Here is a 19,801-nt window from a genome sequence, read left to right on the forward strand (position 1 = left end):
TTTTTTTTCCTCCTAGAGGTTTTGTAGCTTTGGATCTTCAGTTTATGTCTTTAATATGAATTGTATTTAATGGCAAAGACCCAAGTTTGTCCTTTTGTATTTAGATATCTGTAGTTTCTGACACAACTTTTTGGAGCCTAGAATGTCACCACCATGTGATCTCATCCACGATCCCTTGATGATGTATGAAAGGGTTCACTCCGGACTCTCTGTTCAGTTTCATTAGTTTCTGTAATTTAAATCTGGGGCACACTGTTCTCATTACTGTAGTCTTCTACAGTTAAAGGTCAGGAGCTAGAGGTTTCCTGCTCTTCTTTCTTAGGGTTATTGTGTCTATTTGAATCGTTAGACATTTCCAGATGAATTTTAGGATATTTTTCTCCTGCTGCAAGGTGTCAGTGGGAATTTGATAGGCATTGCCTTGGCTCTGTGGGTCACTTGGGTGCTGCAAGTATTTTAAGAGATTAGTCTTCCAATCCATGAACACAGGTACGGTGTCTTTATTTTTGTCTTCTTTAGTTTACTTTTGCTTAAAATTACTTTAATATTTCTTATCATGTGTGTATATGTGCATGAGTGTGCAGCTCACACAGTTAGGTGTGGAGGTCAGAGGACAACCTGCAAGAGTTGGTTCTCTCCTTCTACCATGTGGGTTCTGGGGGTCAGACTCAGGTCCTCAGTCTTGATTTGAAGTGTCCATACCAGGTCAGCCACCTTGCCAGATCACTTACATTTCTTTCAGCAATATGTCTCTAGTTTTCAGTGTATAGTTCTTTTGGGTCTTTGTTTAATTTCTAGCAAACTTTCTCTTTCTGCCTTTGTAGATAGAATTGTTTATTAACTTCTTATTATCTACTGATAGAAGGGAAACACAGCTATTTTTTGCTTATTGACTTTGTATCATGCCATACTGCCAAAGTCATTTATTAATTCAGAGAGAGCACACTCCTTCGGGGTTTCTACAGTTTCTCGTGTTAGCATGGGAACACTATACCTCTCCCTAGTGTGAATGCTTCTACTGCTTTGTCTTGCTGAATTTGCCTCGCCAGTTTTTCCAGGACTTTGTTGAGTAGAAGTGGGAAAGAAGGCATCGTTACTTTATTTCTGAGCACAGGGAGAAAGCATTGAGTTTTTTTTCACCATTGAGTATAATGTCAGCTGTGCACAGTCCCTTCATTAAGCCTTCCTGGAACTGCTTAGTTGGGCGAGCCATCTGTTTCCTGTAGGACCCCAATTGGGACATCTATAAAAGGTGTGAATGAGCTGGACAGTGGGACAGGCTGCATAAGATCGTATTCCAGCATTTGCAGAAGTGATTTTCATGACCACTTCTGGGCTTGATGCTTCACATGAGTTTGTGCCAATTGCCATGATCAGCATAAATCTACCTAGGACAACTTCAAATTTTCCAAATGGTCAGCCCTTTAAGCAACAGACAGCACTGGTCCTGCATTGTTAGAGCCTTGTCTTACGTGCCTTAGTGCATATAACATATTTCTGCATCACTGTTCGAAGTGCTATCATCAAAGGAAGGAATTAACACCATGGGGCTGATCATCAAAGGAATTAACAACACTGTGAGGCTACTGAGCTTCCCCAGCCTGCGCCAGGAGCCGAGGTTTAGATAGTCATGGATTCTAACATCATTTTTTTCCCCCCACTTGGTTAACTTTTTGAGCTTGGAAAAAAAAATTAACTTCCAGGGAGCCTGAATGTCTAAGCATTACATAACACAACCTGTGTTGTGAAAGAATTATGAGGATTCAAGGAATAGATAGAATCAAGCTCTTTGTGAAGAGCTTACTTTGCTACTGGGCCTAACACAGAAGAAATGCTTGGTAAATAGAAGAAAGGGACATAGCAGGAGGGAAGTGACAGGAAGGATAATGGGAAAAATATGCGCAGGGACTTCAGCTGTGGAGAGGAAGGAAAGTTAATCTGGGGGAAGTGAAGAAGCAGAGATAAATAACACCAGGGTGGTTGAAAAGGCCATAGAGCAACATGTTACTACATGCACTTCCTTAAAGCATATATAATATATATGTGCATGTCTGTATGTATGTATGTATGTATGAATGTATGTATGTATGATGTGTGTATGCGCTTTCTTCAAGAGTCATGCATTCATTGGTCATGAATCCCAGTACCAGAATGGGAAACCTCCAACAACTTGTAGGTCAAAGGAATGCATGATACTCCTAAAACAAATATGGGCTACTGCCATTTTCCTTCGTTTCTTTCCAGAATTCAAAGGTAAGACTTGATTGCTAAAGACGCTGCCTACATCAGGACACTGTGGAGTAGATCTGGAATTGATCTAGAAGGAAGGTGCTGTGCAAGCTGCCAAGGGAGGGAAGCCATCAGTAGTGCTACCCAGTTGTAAAGCTTAGAAACAACAATAATGACCAGCCTGGCATGGTATCTCTAGTAGTGCAATAACGACACCTTTATCTCGGGGGTGATCAACAGCTGTCCAGTGGACTTCAGGCATGCTCAACAGGAGGAAATCGTGTCTGCTAATGTAAAGCTAGCCAAAACAGGAGAGAAGAACCTACCACCATTTTCCCAAACTAATATAATTTCTAACTGCATTCTAGACAATTACCTTTATACTTACAGACAACTGTAGCTCTCACACCTTATCAAAAAAGATTTTTTTCTCCTTAACAGATGGAGACTATTCCAGAGATCCACCACTGGCCATAGTGCAGAGAATAATGAATGTTGGTGCCCAACCCTGGCTGATACATCTGCAGTGTGGCCCCTATACCTAAAGCTCAGGGAAAAGCACGAAGGTTGGGAAAGCCAGAGACCCAGGACGCTTGCTGCCAAATAATGCCTTTTAGAGAAAACACACCTATGAAGTATAAGCAAAATGGTTGCCTGATCAAATCTAGCATAATGACATTACTAGCTGACATGCTAGTGTTGATTGGGGGAAATGTCACATGGTCAATGCCTGCTGAGAGATTCAGTTTCTTCCGTGGGTGAGCTCCCACATAGGATGTCCGATCCTAAGTGGTCAGCCCTGGAAACATGCTTATGTAAGAAATGCTAAATGTAGAAATGTGCATACACATATGCACACATGTACACACACACACACACACACATAAACACACAATTCCACAGAAGTATTTGGGTAAGGCACAGTCATCTAGGGACAGACAGAGAATTGGACTTCTGGGAAAGGTAGAAGACTGAATCACAAGCAGGAGGAATAGTGGCAGATGCAAAGAAAATGACAGGAGTCAGAGGGTCCTAATGGCGGAGGACTTGGCTTGATCCCAGAAGGTAAAAGAGACAGGTGGAGCTTTCAGAGCTGCATTTTCAGAGAAACAACCATGACCTACAGAAAGAACAAAAGAACAAATAGTTCCCATCAAGGTGGTCTAGCAGGGCCCTGGAGATGGCCACTCAGGAGTTCTGGGTTGCCCTTTTAATATGCTCCCTAACCTCTCCCTGCTCACTCCCTCTCCTTCTCCCTGATTGGTCTGGCTGGGTCCCTCACCTGAGTAGCTTTCCTTCTCTGTCCCTCAAACTCCTTGGAGCAAGAAGCAGCCCCCTTTAAAGGGTCCAACACCCAGTTTCCTCATCAGCTTTAGTTTCTCTGGCTCGACCTCAATATGTATAACATATAACAATAATGATTAAATAAGGAAGTGTGAATTTGGGAGACAGGGTGTGGGAGAGGCTTAAGTGGGGCAGGAACAGGTAGGAGAGATATAGATACAGTGCTTATGCATGAAGTTCTCAGAATAGGACCAGGGAGAAGACTCTGTGTTACAGAGCACAGCTGCCCTTCTAGACAACCCAGGTTTGATTCCCGGTACCCATGTAATGGCTTGCAAATGTCTATAACTCCAGTTCCAGGTGAGCTGAGGTGGACACCAGGCATGAATGTGGTGTATAGACATACGTACGGGCAACACACTCATATGTATCAAAGAAGTTATTAAATAAAAACAAGTAAATAAAATAAAAGCCCAGAAACACTTTCAATTAAATTTGCAATTTCTTTTCAAAAAAGGTTTATTTATTTATTTTATGTATATGAGTACATTGTAGCTGGACATGATGGCTGTGAGCCATCATGTGGTTGCTGAGAATTGAACTCAATACCTCTGCTCGTTCTGTCCCTGCTCGCTCCGGACCAAAGATTTATTTATTATTATATGTAACTACACTGTAGCTGTCTTCAGACACACTAGAAGAGGGCATCAGATCTCATTACGGGTGGTTGTGAGCCACCATGTGGTTGCTGGAATTTGAACTCAGGACCTTTGGACAGCAGTCTGCTCTTAACCGCTGAGCCATCTCACTAGCCTCCAATTTGCAATTTCTTTATGCTTAATGTCATTTTAACAGGAATGATTTGTGATCTGTTAGCTGTGCCTTACAATATCCCTCTATTGCCATATCGATTCTTTGAATATTTAATTTCAGTTTAATGGACTTTTTAATAGAATTCAATGCTAAATGTGTAAACTCCTTAGAAAATGAATTAATACTATTAAGACAAGATGTGTATACACTTCAAAAGATTGTATTAAGCTTGGTAACTGTATTCACGCTCTGCAGATGAGGAATGCATTTCTAAAGCCACTTCCTGCCTGGGTACTGTTGCTGCTCCCACATGTGCTTGTCCTCAGGAGTCATGAAAGCCTTGCTTATAGTTTCATTATCACAGTCCCAAGGATGGCTCTGAGAATGGTTCTGTAATATGGCCATGCTCAGGCAGAACAGGAGGTGGCGTTTGCCCCAGCATGGAGGTTCGAGGTTGCTGTGTGCAGAAAGTGCACATGCTTTGTTGTGCTCCAGTGTGGCCTAGGTTGGAAATCCTGCTCTGTTCACTGACCTTGAATTAAAGTGGAGTATGAGACTAGGAGGAGCTGGGGCAGAGGGCAGGGCTGAGGAAGCTGGCACCATTGCTTCACCAAATCGATCCTTAGGGAAAAATGAGGAAAAGACAGATGTTTCAAAAGGAAAGGTGGCACAGAATCATAAATGCTAGCAGTTAGTAACTCCCTTCCTCTCTCAGGTTATTAAAAATGGATCTTTCCATAGTATCTATATATGTAAATGGAAAATGGTATCATTTGACACTGTAGCTATGTTACTTGTAGTGTGTGTATGTGTGTATGTGTGTGTGTGTGTGCGCTAGTTCATATGCTTGCACACATAAAGAGGTCACCGGATGCCTTGTGGCAGTTAGTTCTCTGTATCCACCATGTGAGCCCCAGGGACCCAGGTTGTCAGGCTTGCAGCAGGTGCCTTCACCAGCGGAGCCATCCTATTGGCCTACCCCTCACTCACTGAGAGCATCCTTCAATATGGATGAGCAGGAATCCATAAGATGGCCACAGGAACGTTTATTGTACATCTGACTAAAACGAAGGCAGGGCCATCTTGAGTTGTTTCCATCGCTTCTTACTGTAAACCAAGATCTGCAGCAAGGTTTCTTTTGCTCATTTCCCCCTGTTTTGCACTCCTTTCCCCTTCCCCACCCTGATTTCTTTTCTTCCCTCTGCAGGGCAGGGAACTAAATCCAGAGCCTTGCAATGCTAGATCCCACCGCTGCGCAGTGAGGGTCTCCAGCCCTCTTTCCCTTTAAGTTTCAAGGCAGTCTCACAAGGTTGCCCAGGTTACCTTTGAACTTGTGATCCTTTCCTTCAACTTCCTTTGTAGCTGATACTACACATGGGCTATCAGGCCTAGATGGGATGCCATTTTTCCACATACAGTGTTTGAAACTATGGGTTTCTCCACCAGTTAATAAAGTAGTTATACACAAAGTCCTTGTGTTGGCCTTCATTTATGCATCCCCCAGGCCACATAACGAATACATCCCCTGGAAGATAAAACTTTGTAGCTCAATTTAGTGTTGAAGAACAAAGGTGTAAGTCCCAGCCATGATTTGTTAGTTATGACCTGACCTGTCAGCATTTAATCATGTGTACCCCGTCTCTATTGCATGTGCCTCAGTGTGCTTAGTAATCAGAGGATAATTTCAGGACTTTCTGCTTCCACTGTGGGTTCAGGGGATCAAACTCAAGGTGTTAGGCTTGTGTGGCAAGCATTTTTTTTTAAACTTTTTATTGGTTCTTTGTTAATTTCACATCATGTACCCCAATTCCACTCACCCCCCAATACACTCTCTTCACCCTTGCAACCTTATCCCCAACAAAGAAAAAAGAAATTTCATGGTGGAAGCTGTAGTGTGTCAGTGTGTCCCAGAGTACCCTTTTATCCACACTTCTTTGCGTGCAAATGCCCTTTGCCGTGAGTCATTGGCCTGGTATGAGCCCTCTGGCTTCTGCTACACTATCAACACTGGAACCTCGTTAGGATTCCTCTTAGATATGGCTATCCTGTTGTTGCCCTGTGTCATGGAGATCCTATAGTTTTGGATCTGTAGGACCAATCCCTTTCTGCACTCCAGCAGTTCATCCATGGAGGGAGATGTTGGAGAGAGCTAATTCAAAGCCCTGGATCTGTCATCCCCATGGGGGTCCTGGGAGGCTCTTGCTTTTCTGGCATCTGGGACTTTTTGGTTGACATTAGCTGAAATGCCCGACAAAGGCGAGGGGGAACCTGTCAAACCCATATCCAGAAGTTAGGTATGCCCCTTGCCCCGGTTGAGGGATGGGGCCACCCACTCAGCTCCAGAATTTTAACTCAGAATTGCTCCTGTCTAAAGGAAATACAGAGACAAAGAGTGGGGCAGAGACTGAAGGAAAGGCCATCCAGAGTCCGCCCCACCTGGGGATCCATCTCACATGCAGACACCAAATCCAGACACTATTGCTGATGCCAAGAAGTGCTTGCTGACAGGAGCCTGATCTGGATGTTTCCTGAGAGGCTCTAACAGAGCCCTACCAGACAACCATCAGACTGAGCTGGGGGATCCCAGTGGAGGAGTTAGGGGAAGGACTGAAGGACCTGAAAGGGCCTTATCTGGGATTAATGGGAGGGAGGCCTTTGGTTCTGTAAAGGCTCGATGCCCCAGTGTAGAGGAATGCTAGGGCAGTGAGTCGGGAGTGGGTAGGTGGGTGGGGTAGCACCCTCATAGAAGCAGGGTAAGGGGGGATGGAATAGGGGAAGCCGGGAAATGTAAATAAAAAATAAATAAAAATTAAAAATGTATTGCTCTTTAAATAAAAATATATAATGCAAACATAAAACAAAACAAACAAACAAACAAACAAAACCCCAAAGCCCTGGATCTGGGCCTGAGCTGATCAGCCTAGTGGCAAGCAGTTTTAAATGGAATTGTTGGCAATATTCAAGTTAATATAAAAATGTCAACCCTGCAGATACTTACTGTCCAGAGATGACAAATCCTGGGTCAGTAACTCCTTGCCAGGCCTTTTTCTTTGCTGCTGTGACCGACATGTAACTGTGTTCACTATGGCAATAAGTATGCTTTTATTTCTCTCTCTCTTCCTTCTGGATCGTCAGCTATGACAGGGACTCTACCTTCAATGTGTTTGTGGGAAAAGGCCAGCTGATCGCAGGGATGGACCAAGCTCTTGTTGGGATGTGCGTGAACGAGAGGCGTTTTGTGACGATTCCTCCAAACCTCGCCTATGGAAGTGAAGGAGTTTGTAAGTCTTCATTCGGTTATTTATAGATACATTTGCAGGCCCTCTAGCCAACCTGACTGGAGAACTTGAGAGCTTTAATAGGAGACAAAGAAAGGTCCAACACCCCTAGCTAGCATTTCCAGTACAGGTTTATCTTATGGAGATGGAAGGAAGTGCTGACACAGGAGTGTCTAAGGAGCTCCTAAGGAGAGTCCTTCCTCTCTCTTTAATTTTATTCGGAGGAAGAATCAGCCCTTTGGAATTGTACATCTGTGATGGGTTTGAATTCTTTTGACTTCTGTTCTCATGGCAGTAGGCAGTTGACTTCTTCCTTGTGGGATGTGAACAAATGTTTCACCGACTTAGGCACTTAGGTCATTGATAGTAGAGCTAAATCCAGCCTGGTGAACTTATGAGTTCATGGAGTAACTTACAGGATCTGGGCTGAGGGGTTACTTCCAGGCAGCCACTCTATCACTAAAATGCCCACTGTAGTATGGGCGGTGCCAGATAAAAGCTGTGTCCCCGGACAACTTGGAGGCAGCTCCTTAGGGCACAATTCCTCTCACTAGCCAATGTTTACACTTTTACAGCTTTTTTTTTTTTTTTAAAAAAAAAAAAAACTTAGTAAATCTTTTTCTGTTAGCTTCTCCAGTCCCCTGTACTTAACTTCCTCCCTCCTGGGGGGAGCGAGTCAACAAGAAAATAGCTATTCAACAGCTGCTTTCTAGGGGATCTCAGAGTCACCAGAAGATGGCAGTCTCTCAGTGTGAATGCACTTTCATTTCCAGCTGGTGTGATCCCTCCAAACTCAGTTCTTCATTTTGATGTACTCTTGGTGGATATTTGGAATTCTGAAGACCAGGTTGAGATTCAGACCTATTTCAAGCCCCCCAGTTGCCCTCGGACTATCCAAGTGTCTGATTTTGTGAGGTACCACTACAACGGAACGTTCTTGGATGGGACACTCTTTGATTCCAGGTAAGTGCCACTGTTGGTGGCAGTGTGCGAAATGCCCTTGGTTCTTCCTGTCATGTCTTCTTTCAGTGCTCATTAGGAAACCAGAAAATGTATTCTACCAAACTATATACTTAGTAGAGAATCCCTCCTCATATAATTTTGGTTAGTGTTTGATACTCTGTGGTGCCAAGGTCAAACTATAACACCTTAGCAGAAATTAAAAATTTCATTTAAATGATTAAATGATTAAACCATAGTTGGAGATCTCACTTAAGTGATGGGACATGTTTCCAAGGAGGCTCTTGGGTGTTTGAGTCATTTTTATGGTTTGTCTATGGAAAGGGAAAGGGAGAACTATAGAGAGGCCCGAGGCTAGGATAAAAACTAGGGAACTCTCTGAGATTTTCTGTAATGACAGAGTGCTCAGTGAGTAGGAGAGCTCTTGACTGCTGGTGTCCATAGGAACTTCTTATTTCTTCCTAACACGAAGGGAGCAAAAATGGGATATATCCCTGTTCCTAGGGATGACTGCGGGTGGTGTGTTTACCTGAGATTTGAGAAACAAAAATCTCAAGGGATGAGTTAGGAATGGTATGGAACATGCTTCCTTCCTCTTTGATGTTTTTCAGCCATAATCGCATGAAGACCTATGACACATATGTGGGGATTGGATGGCTGATTCCTGGAATGGACAAAGGGCTGCTGGGCATGTGTGTCGGGGAGAAGCGGATCATCACCATCCCCCCGTTCCTGGCCTATGGGGAGGAGGGAGATGGTAAGTCCTTTTCTTCCTCAGAGCTTCACTCATTCATCTTTATATGTTTATTTTCATTGATGAGTATGTGTATGTGACTGCTTCTCTGTACATGTACATGAGTGCATTGTGCATAGAGGCCAGGAAAGGGGTTCAGATCTCCTGGAGCTGGAGAGACAGACTGTTGAGAGCTGCTCTCTGTGGGTGCTGGGAACCCAACCTGAGGCTTCTGCCAGAGCAGCTAGTGCTCTAAACCCTAGGGCCATCTCGGAGCTACCTCTCTAGCCTCATTGTCCTTACCTTTGTCTGTAGCAATCAGTTCATCTGTGTTCACTGAAATATACCATGTCTTTTGCTCTAGGTCAACACTACAACTATAGTAGCCACTGGTTGTTTACATTGAAGCAAAAATGAATTAATATTAAAATTCAGTTCTGGTCACAGCCTCACATCTCTGGTATGCAAGAGCCACACATTGTGAAGGGCTCTGAGCTACTCCACAAATACCTTTTGTTTCTGTCATTTACAGAGAGGCCTGTTGGACAGTGCTAGGCAGGACGATCTTCTGTCTAGAACTTCCATTTGCTCTTGGGCATCGGTGTTCATGGGAACACCGTTCATGGGAAGTACTGTGTCTCTCCCTGCCTTGCCAGCTGCAGCCCGGGGCACCAGCTTCTCTCACTTTCTTATCTGTAAGCAAGATTTGATCTAGACAGTGTAAGAACATCAAAGTAAAGGTTTAGCCACTGATGTCTAAATTGACATTTTTTTCCAGCTTTCCCCCTTTGTTTGTTTTATGAGTGTGTGTGTGTGTTCTACTTGGCCAAACTCAAAGCATACCATTGGCTGTGACTGTTGTGGAGTTGGTGGAGTTCTTGCCTAGCATTTATGAAGCTCCAGGTTTGATCCCCAGCGCATGGTGTGTGTGTGTGTGTGTGTGTGTGTGTGTACCTCTAATTTCAGTATCTGGGAGGTGAGAGCAGGAAGATCAGGAGTTCAAGGTCATCTTCAGCTACACAGGAAGTTGGAACCCAGCCAGGACACATGAGACCTTGTCTCTAAAGCAAAATAAAATAATTAGTGTCCTACAAAGAGAAGAGAACTAGAGTGTGGAGTGATAAATAAGGTTTATTCATATTAAATTTCACACATTCAATCATACTGATGGTTAGATACAACAGAGAACTTTAGGCATTTAAGTAGTAGGTATACATGGAATAAAGACTAGAAATGAGAGCAGGGCTTGGTGGCATACACCTGTAATAGCAGTTGACAGGCTGAATCATAGGATCATGAGTTCAAGACTAGCCTGGTAAATAAGAACCTATCTTAAAGAATCATGATTAAAAAAGAATACAAATGAAAACATGGTGCTATTGAGGAAGTTGAATGGTACTCTAATTAACAACAACCAATGTAATATTTTCCACACTGTTTTCCGCCTTTGTGGTCTGTGGGGCACAGGAAAGGGGAGACTAGGGAATGAGGCTCAGCCTTTCCATGTTTTATATTTCCATGCTTGAGATCGGCAAATAGCTCTTATGGTTGTGCTTTCTTGTTGCTGCACTAAAACACTATGCCCAGAAGCAACTGACAGAAGGAAGGGTTTATTTGGACTTACAGATCATGCAGGGAATAAGAGTCCATCATGGCAATAAGCACCAGGCGTGGAACCATGAGTGAGGTGAGAACTTCACCTTTAAATGCATTTACCAAAAAACAAAGCGGCAACTAGAAAGTGTGAGGCCTTTGATCCCAATGTCGGGCCCCAGAGACAGACTACTCTAGCAAAGGCTTTACCGCCTAAACCTCCTGAGCACCGTGACCAACATGAGAGGTTGTGTTCAAATGTCTGAGACTACAGGGGCCTTTCTCATTCAAACCGCTATAATGGGTCATTTTTATTTGTTGGTACTTATGATCAAACTTAGGGCCTTGTGCATGCAAAATCTGCTGTTCTACTGACCACAAACCCAGTCCTGCATACTGTTTCTTCAAAGAGTTGGGCAATGGAGTACCCTACTGAAGAGAAATAGTTTGAAATTCATCACAAATGTGTCTTACTTCTTGTCTCTGGAAGAAATAAATTATTCTTTTTTAATCTTTTACCCCATGGATTTATTTATTCACTTTATATTCTGATTGCAGTCTCCTTTTCTCTCAGTCCCCCCTCCTCGCATGGCTCTTCCCTTATCTCCCCTGCTTCCCTTCACCTCTGAGAAGGGGGAGTTCCCCCCCACTACCAGGGATCCAACCCACCCTGGCACCTCAAGTCAGTACAGGACTAGGTACACCCTCTCCTACTGAGGTCATACAAGGCAGATTAGTTAGGAGAGGAGGATCCACAGGCAGGCAATAGAGTCAGGGTCAGCCCCTACTCCAGTTGTTGGGGTACCTGCATGGAGATCAAACTGCATGCTTGTTACATATGTGCAGAGGGCAGGGCAGGGGGCGGCTAGGTCCAGCCCTTGTATAACGTTTGGTTGGTAGTTCAGTCTCAGTCATGGGTCCAGGTTGGTTGACTCTGTTGGTCTTCCTGTGGCGTCCCTGTCCTCTTTGGGTCCCTCAATTCTTTCCCCAGCCATAAATTATTCTTATTGATGTTCACATTGTCTCATTCTTGGCCAGTGGGAGTGCATTCACTTCAGCACCTAAATCTTACTTTGTATCCAAAGCTGGGTTTGAATTGCTGATCCTCCTGACTCAGCTTCCCAAGTGCTGGAAAATATTTTGGCTGTCATCTAAATAACAAAATAAGATTCCCAGGCTATGACAAAAAATAATTTATTTCTTTAAAGTAGATAATCAGTGCATATGTGTTTAAAGTAACAATTTCAAAATACTATGTATTTATGTAATACTTCACTATGCTCAGCTTTCGAAGTATATACCTTAGATATTTGAATTATGTGGAATATAAATTGTATCTTAGGAAAGCTGCAAAAATATTCAGTGAGTATATGTTAATGCTAGGAAAATTTAAATGTTGATGCTAGGAAAATTTAAACTCTGGAGTTGATTTTTTGGGGGACTAGGGCACTAGTAGATCATTGTAGACCTGCAGGATTGAGTCTGATCTTTAACAGTATATGGGAAATAAACACAATGAAAGAAACGTCCTTTCTAAAAACATTTTTTACACAACATATGTTCATATGGTTTTTCCCTTCCCCAGCTCCTTCCAACTCCTCTCCATCATCCTACTCACCCAACTTCATGTTCCTTCTCTCTCAAAAAAGAAAATTCAAAACAAACTAAAAAAAAAGAGAAGGAAAACCAAGAAGACAACAAACAAACAAACAAAACCCAACCAACCAAACAAACAAAAAACCCAAGCCAAGCAAGCAGTGAACAAAAACCATGCAGTGCATTTTGTGTGGGCCAGCTACCCCAGGGCATGGGGCATGTTCCGGAGTGCGGTTGGTATCACCACTAACAGTGTATTTGAGAAAACTGGTTTCCCCTTTCTTGTAGGGACCAATTGAAAATAGCTTCTCATTGATTAGAGGTGGGACTTGGCATTCACTCCCCCTAATCAGTGCTAGGATTTTGTCTGGTTTGAACTGTGCAGGTGTTGCCCATGTTGTCACAGTCTATGAGTGTTCATTTGTGCCTCAGTCTAGAAGACGCTAAAGAAATTCCCTTTTATTCTCTTTATCCAAAAGCATTAAATTGGTAAAGTTTGTTTTTTTACCTCCCGAATCTTCCTATGCCTAGAGGGAATGTTTCAGTTCCAGGAGGAAATTGCTATACAACATACATAACTAATTGTCGATGTGCAGCGGTGGTGCACACCCTTAATCATAGAACTCCGGAGGCAGAGGCAGGTGGATCTCAGGCCAGCCTAGTCTACTGAGTGAGTTCAAGGACAGCCAAGGCTACACAGAGAAACCCTGTCTCAAATACTCAGAAGAAATAAAACTGTCATTCTGTATTGTTTAGAGAGTAATGAAAAAATTAGAAGTAATGAATAAAATAGAAGTATATGTGTTCAGTACAGATAAAAATTTTAATTTTATTTATTTATTTATTTTTAGTGCTGGCTGGGCTTGAACTCATGTAGCTGAGGGGGACCTTGAATTCTCATCACCTTCACATCCCTAGTGCTAGGATTATACTTGTATGCCACCATGTCTGATTTTACAGATGAAACTTTTGTCTTAAATAATTTTGCTCTGAGATTGTTTGAATCCATAGATGTAGAACCCACAAATACAGAGGGTAGACTGTATCCAATATGCCCCGTCCTAGAAACATCCAAGAGAAACAGTACCATGCAGAACTGAGATAGAAAATATGTAAAAACTATGTATAGGTATGTGTATCATTTTTTATTTGTTATAATTTCTGTTTATTAATAGCTCATCTTGGATTAAGAACTTAACGTTTAAAAAATGTGGCTCTTGTTTTTTTAAAGATTTATTTATTTATTTATTTATTTATTTATTTATTATTATATGTATGTAAGTACACTGTAGCTGTCTTCAGACACACCAGAAGATCTCATTACAGATGGTTGTGAGCCACCATGTGGTTGCTTGGATTTGAACTCAGGACCTCCGGAAGAACAGTCAGTGCTCTTAACCGCTGAGCCGTCTCTCCAGCCCCGGCTCTTGGTTTTAAAGAAGATGAATGTATAGTATTTTCCAGAGAGAAGTTTGGAATTTGCACATTTGAATGCTTTCAATGTATTTGTGCTTAGACAGAACCATAGGAGATATGGATTTGGATTCCACAGAGAGCTTCTCATTGTGGCCTGAGCATATGAGGTGTGGTCATGGTGATATGATGTGGCTCCTGTCAGTTTGCTCCTCTTGAGCCAGTCAGGCATTCTGCGATGCCCACGGTTAGACACTAGGGTGAGACACTGTAGTTACACAACATGGAGAGCAGAGTGTTTGTTTGCTTGGCTTGAAAACTTCAAGGAATGAGGAACACCAACACAGAAGGCATGAAAGGTGGTTAAAGCACTTCCTAAATTTTGTGTCTGGAATGAATTGTTCTTCATTTCACTCTAGGAAAAGACATCCCTGGGCAGGCATCCCTAGTCTTTGATGTTGCATTATTGGACCTCCATAACCCCAAGGATACCATTTCCATTGAGAACAAGGTTGTCCCTGAGAACTGTGAGAGGAGAAGTCAGAGTGGGGACTTCCTCAGGTATCATTACAATGGCACGCTTCTGGACGGCACTCTCTTTGACTCCAGGTAAGGAAGCTGCTCTTCACTCACCAGAGCATCTGGCTAAGTGATGATGTCTAACCAACCGTGGTTGGCCATGGTCAAAATATACCATCAGTCCTGACTCATTTTAGTCATCACTACAGGTCTCTGGTTTCAGACTCTGAGTTTGTTTCAAGGTGGTTACCAGGGTCTCATGGTTTAGATGGTTTAGGAAACAGGAGGAACTCATATTCCTAGACACCCATTGTTCTCTTTCCCATTCTGAACCCCATTGTAGACTCAAGAATGTGGAGTGGTCAGAAGTGAGGTGAAGAGATACAGTGGACAAAGAGCCTATCTCTGCTGCCCTAGCTTCCTGATGTTGGATAGTGTTGGAGATCTTTGAATCTCAGCTTCAGTTTATTCCTTGTTTCAACGCATTCTTCATGATGGCTGAGTTAAGCTATTGACAGTGCTGTGGTGTAAAGGTTGAGGACAACCAGCAGGATGCATTCAGCCCTCTTGTGAATGGATGCTCCAGAGGCTAATTACCCTGCCTCTTCATCAGCAGTTACACAGCTGGCTTCAGTGCACAATGTCTGTGGCAAGCTCTGGCATGTCTTGTTTATTCAGGTGGCATGTGAGTTTGGAAACCACTCCTTTAGCTTCCTATAAACAAGTAGTGACAGAGCCTCCATGTCTCTGAGGTCATAGACTTCTAATTTGTTTACCCATCCAAAGCAGCAAAGAGGGACTTTTCTATGCTACTTTTTTAATTGGGATAACATATTCTTATTCTTAAGGTCTCTTCTACATTTTTAATTAATTTTTTTCTTATGAAAAACAGTAATCACATGGTTCAAAATAAAACTAAGTAGTAAATTAAGATATTCAATATGCCTGTCTTTGCCTCACTTGATTGATTTGTTAGAGTTAGATACTTATTTTAATTAATTAATTAGTTAAGACTCACTTATTTTATGTATATGAGTGTTTTGCTTGCATTTATATATGTGCACCTCATGTGTACCTGATGCTCACAGAGGACAGAATGTATTGGATCTCTTGGAACTAGAGTTATGTGTGGTTGTGAGCCTCCCTGTGGGTGCTGAGAACTGAACTTGGTCCTCTGCAAGAGCAACAAGTGCTCTTCACTGCTGAGCCATCTCTCCAGCCTCAGTTAAATCAGTTTTATAAGTTTCTCTCTTACATCGCCTTTTCTTCCTCTCCTCTTCTCCCTTTCCTTTCTTCCTCCTCCTCCTCTTCCTCCTCCCTTCCTTCTTCTCTTCCTCCTCCTCCTTCTCCTTCATTTCTCTCCTCCCTCACTTCATCCTTTTAAAGGTTTATAGTTCTGGAGTGAACCCCAGGGTCTCACATTGAACTACAACTACAACCTAAGCCTTTAAGATTTTTTTTTTTTTTTTTTTTTTTTTTTGAGATCAGGTATTTCTGTGTAGCTCAGAATGGTTTTGAACTCCTGAACTGAAAGTAGTACTCGTGCTCCAGTCTCCCAAATTCTAGGATTTTTTTGTTGTTGTTTTTTTGTTTTTGTTTTTTTGAGACAGAGTTTCTTTGTGTAGCCCTGGCTGTCCTGGAACTCACTCTGTAGACCAGGCTGTCCTTGAACTCAGAAATCCACCTGCCTCTGCTTCCCAAATGCTGGGATTAAAGGCATGCAAATTCTATGATTACAGGTGCAAGTCCCTCCATACAGCTTGAATACTTTCGTTACTATCCAGTGTGAGTGAGTGAGAGTGTGTGTGTGTGTGTGTGTGTGTATGTGTGTGTGCGCGTGTGTGAGTGTGTGTGTGTGTGTGTGTGCGCGTGTGTGAGTGTGTGTGTATGTGTATGTGTGTGTGTGTATGTGTGTGTGTGTATGTGTGTGTGTGTGTGTGTGTGTGTTTTAATATAAAGTCAAGCAGATGTCGATGTTGCCTTAATTCCTTCCCTTTTGGTTTATAGCTTATGGATATGGTATATCTCGGTGTGTATGTATGTATATAACATGTCATAAAAGAATATACTTTACATATAATTTTGTTCCCAGATAGGAAATTTTACCACATTGTTGCATTGAGAGAACTCATTTAGTTTTCACATTTTTGTAGTTTCCCACTGGGCAGGTATAAAGTGTTTATATAATCATCATCCTATTGCATTTGACTTATCTTTATACTTTTCTGCGACAAAGAAAAATCTTCTCAGTGCATGTTTCACCTTGCCTCTATCCTTTATTCCTCCAGCCCAGACAGACCGGAAGGCCCTTTTCTTATTGATATGAAGAAATTAATCCTTTTATGGTTGATATTGTTGAAAATATTTTCTCTGCTTACATTTTAAGTTTGTCCTATATATTTATTATTTTTGACTATAATACAGCACGGGAAAGTTCTTTGGTCTTGTCTGATTGCCATTTTAGGTGCAACCTATTTCTGAGTATCATTCCCCTTAGGGTTGGGAAAAATTTTATTGAAAATAAAATCATATTCTTGAACATGAAGTTCTTCTCCTTTTCCTGAGCCTAGATTTGGTTTTTAAATTATGTTCCATATATCTCGAGTGTTCTATTCATGCTCTATTACTTGATCTATCTTTGATATTGTCTGAGTATTCCAATTCCTCCACCTTGTCTTCAGGCTCCCATAGCCTGTCCTCTTGATGCAGTCTGCTCATGAGTCTCTCCAGCTTAGATTGAAATGTTCAGTTCCAGTTTCTTGGTTTGGATTTTTTTCTAGTATTTAAGAAAACATGTGTATGTATTTATGTTTGTATGTACATTAATGCATACACAAGTGCAGTTATCAACAGTGGCCACACTCCCACGGAGCTGGGAGTACAGGAAGGTTTAGACTGCTGGTCTGGGTGTTGGGAACTGAACTGCAGTCTCTGTCTTAACCTCTGAGCCATCTCTAGCTATTCAGGGTTTCTCTTTGTTAAATTATTATAATATTAATTTATTGTGTGTTGTATTGACTTCCTCGTGTTATTAATTTCTTTCTATTCTCTCTCAGTCAATTCTTGAGTTTGTGGTCTGTTCTGTTTGATTTCCTTGAATAATATTTATAATTATTCTTTTGAATTGTTTCCTGGGATTTCATCTATGCCATCCTATGGAAAGGAGGTGTCACTTTTGTCTACTAGAATGGTGCTGAGGGCACCAGTCTCAGTCCCAGACTTTTGCAGAGTAGAATACTATCTCCCCAAACAATTACTGTCAAAGGGAAGGCTCACTATGAAATTGCAGCAAAACACAATCATTTAAACATTAGTTATTTTAGCAAGTAGGAAACATGAATAGAACTTTGTACACTCGAGCTGTGGGCGTGAGTGGGAAGGGAAAAATCAAGAGTAAGACTAGTAGTATTGGGGTGGTAAGGAAAGGTGAGGAAGGAAATGCAAATATGTGAATACCAGGGGCAGATAGGGAACTAACTGGGAAGGAGATGAGGCAACTCCTGTCGGCTCCATTGTCTGGCTGCTTCTCACACCTACGCTGCTTTTATAATGTGACCATACAGATAGTAAGCACAAGGTGCTATTCCTGCAGATGCTCACATGTTCCCCATTCCAGGGGCTGTGTTCTCAGATTCTATGGCTTAGCCGTTCTGGGGTGTGGAGTTACCTGTGGCTTTTGGCATGGGGATGCTGTGTGTGTCCCTTATGAATGACTTCATCTTTTCCTTCTTCTCTCTTAGCTATTCACGGAACCACACCTTTGACACGTACATTGGGCAGGGCTATGTGATTCCTGGGATGGACGAAGGCTTACTTGGTGTCTGCATTGGAGAGAGGCGAAGGATTGTGGTCCCTCCTCACCTGGGCTATGGAGAAGAAGGAAGAGGTGTGTATTACCTGCCCTCCTTACTAACTGGCTGCTTCCACATTGCTCAGGTCAGCACTTCTAGGCACAAAAGAAGGAGTCTACACCCAGCAGAAGATTCCGTCCCACTCATGGTTTTCATTTCTAGAGTTGTTTGTTTGCAGTAGCTTCCCATCCCCATATTCCTTTCCTTTCTGACCAATGTAAAATCTGTGCTACTAATGAAAGAATTGCACAGTGAATTCTACATTGTTTCACCAATTGTTAACACTTTACTAACATATATATTTTTATTTTACATGTATGAATATTTTACTTGCATGTATGTAAGGGTACTACATGTGTGCAGTGTCTGAGGAGGCCAGGAGAGGACACAGGTCCCTTGGAACGGGAGTCACAGACAGTTGTGAGCTGCTGTGTGGGTACTGGAAACTGAACCTTGGTTTCTCTGGAAGAGCAGCCAGTGTTCTTTACTGATGAGCCATCTTTCCAGCTCCAACATTTACTATATTTTAATTGCCTTTGTATTTCTTTATTTATTTTAATTAAGGTGGTTGAAAGTAAGTGTAATTTCACCCCCTTTTGTTTTTTATTTTGCACATTAAGAAATCCCCCTCCCCCATTTAGCTGTACAATTCAGCAGCATTAGTAAATGTTTAATGAGTTTTGTGGTAATCACTTTAATTGTCTGAACACTTTTGTCATCTGAAGAGGAAATTATCTTTAAAAGGTTGTAGAAATAGCTAAGTGTGGTGGCACAGGCCTGCAGTCCCAGGGCTGTGGAGGTGGAGGCAGGAGAGTCAGGAATTCAAGGTCATTGTTGGCTATATAAGGAATTTGAGGCTAGCCTGCGCTAAATGGGACCTTGTTTCAAAAACAAGACAAAACAAATCAAAACAAACAAACAAAGAAACAAATGGACAAGACAGATGCAAATAATATATGTTAGCTTTAGGAGTGAAAAAAAAAAAAGCTAGAAGGATAAATAATACCTCCAAATCTCCCTAAATCTCACCACCACAAGTTAATGCTGCTGAGATAAGCATATCACATCAAAAATGTCCATGTATCTGTCAATATATGCTTATTAAAAAGGTATTTGCTGGTGTGATTAAGGACCTTGAAGCAGACATAGTGTTCTGGATTATTCAGATGGTCCTGAGATGCTTGGAGGTTTTTTGAGGGAGTCTGGATGTTAGCTCGGGAAGGCAATACGCTTCCTTTAGACTGAGGAAGGGGTCATGGTCGTGGCACAGATTGACTCTGGTCAGAGGAAACAAAAGGGACCTCTCTCTCCTGAGGCCTCCAAAAAGATCACTCCCTGCCTTTAAATTACACTGCTGACTTCCAGAACTGTGTCTGTTTGCTTGTCTTCTTCCTATCTTGTCCTGTTCCCTCCCACCTCTCATGTCTTCCCTCCCATCTTCCCCTCCCTAACTGTCCTGTCTCCTCTTCTTCTTCTCCTCTCCTCTCCCCTCCTCTCCCCTCCCCTCCTCTCCTCTCCTCTCCTCTCCTCTC

General features: G+C 42.3%; 1 protein-coding gene across 1 annotated transcript in view; it reads left to right on the forward strand.

Moving 5' to 3' along the window:
• The window catches only part of Fkbp9 (FKBP prolyl isomerase 9), a 50,096-nt gene that overhangs the window by 12,286 nt on the left and 18,009 nt on the right, over nt 1-19,801 (forward strand). The window contains exons 2-6 of the mRNA XM_031382019.1: nt 7,462-7,607; nt 8,378-8,567; nt 9,176-9,321; nt 14,319-14,508; nt 18,159-18,304. Of these exons, the coding sequence (XP_031237879.1) occupies nt 7,462-7,607; nt 8,378-8,567; nt 9,176-9,321; nt 14,319-14,508; nt 18,159-18,304 (818 nt within the window). The remainder of the gene's footprint in view (nt 1-7,461; nt 7,608-8,377; nt 8,568-9,175; nt 9,322-14,318; nt 14,509-18,158; nt 18,305-19,801) is intronic.

This window comes from Mastomys coucha, unplaced genomic scaffold (assembly GCF_008632895.1).
Source record: "Mastomys coucha isolate ucsf_1 unplaced genomic scaffold, UCSF_Mcou_1 pScaffold20, whole genome shotgun sequence".
Classification (NCBI taxonomy): domain Eukaryota; kingdom Metazoa; phylum Chordata; class Mammalia; order Rodentia; family Muridae; genus Mastomys; species Mastomys coucha.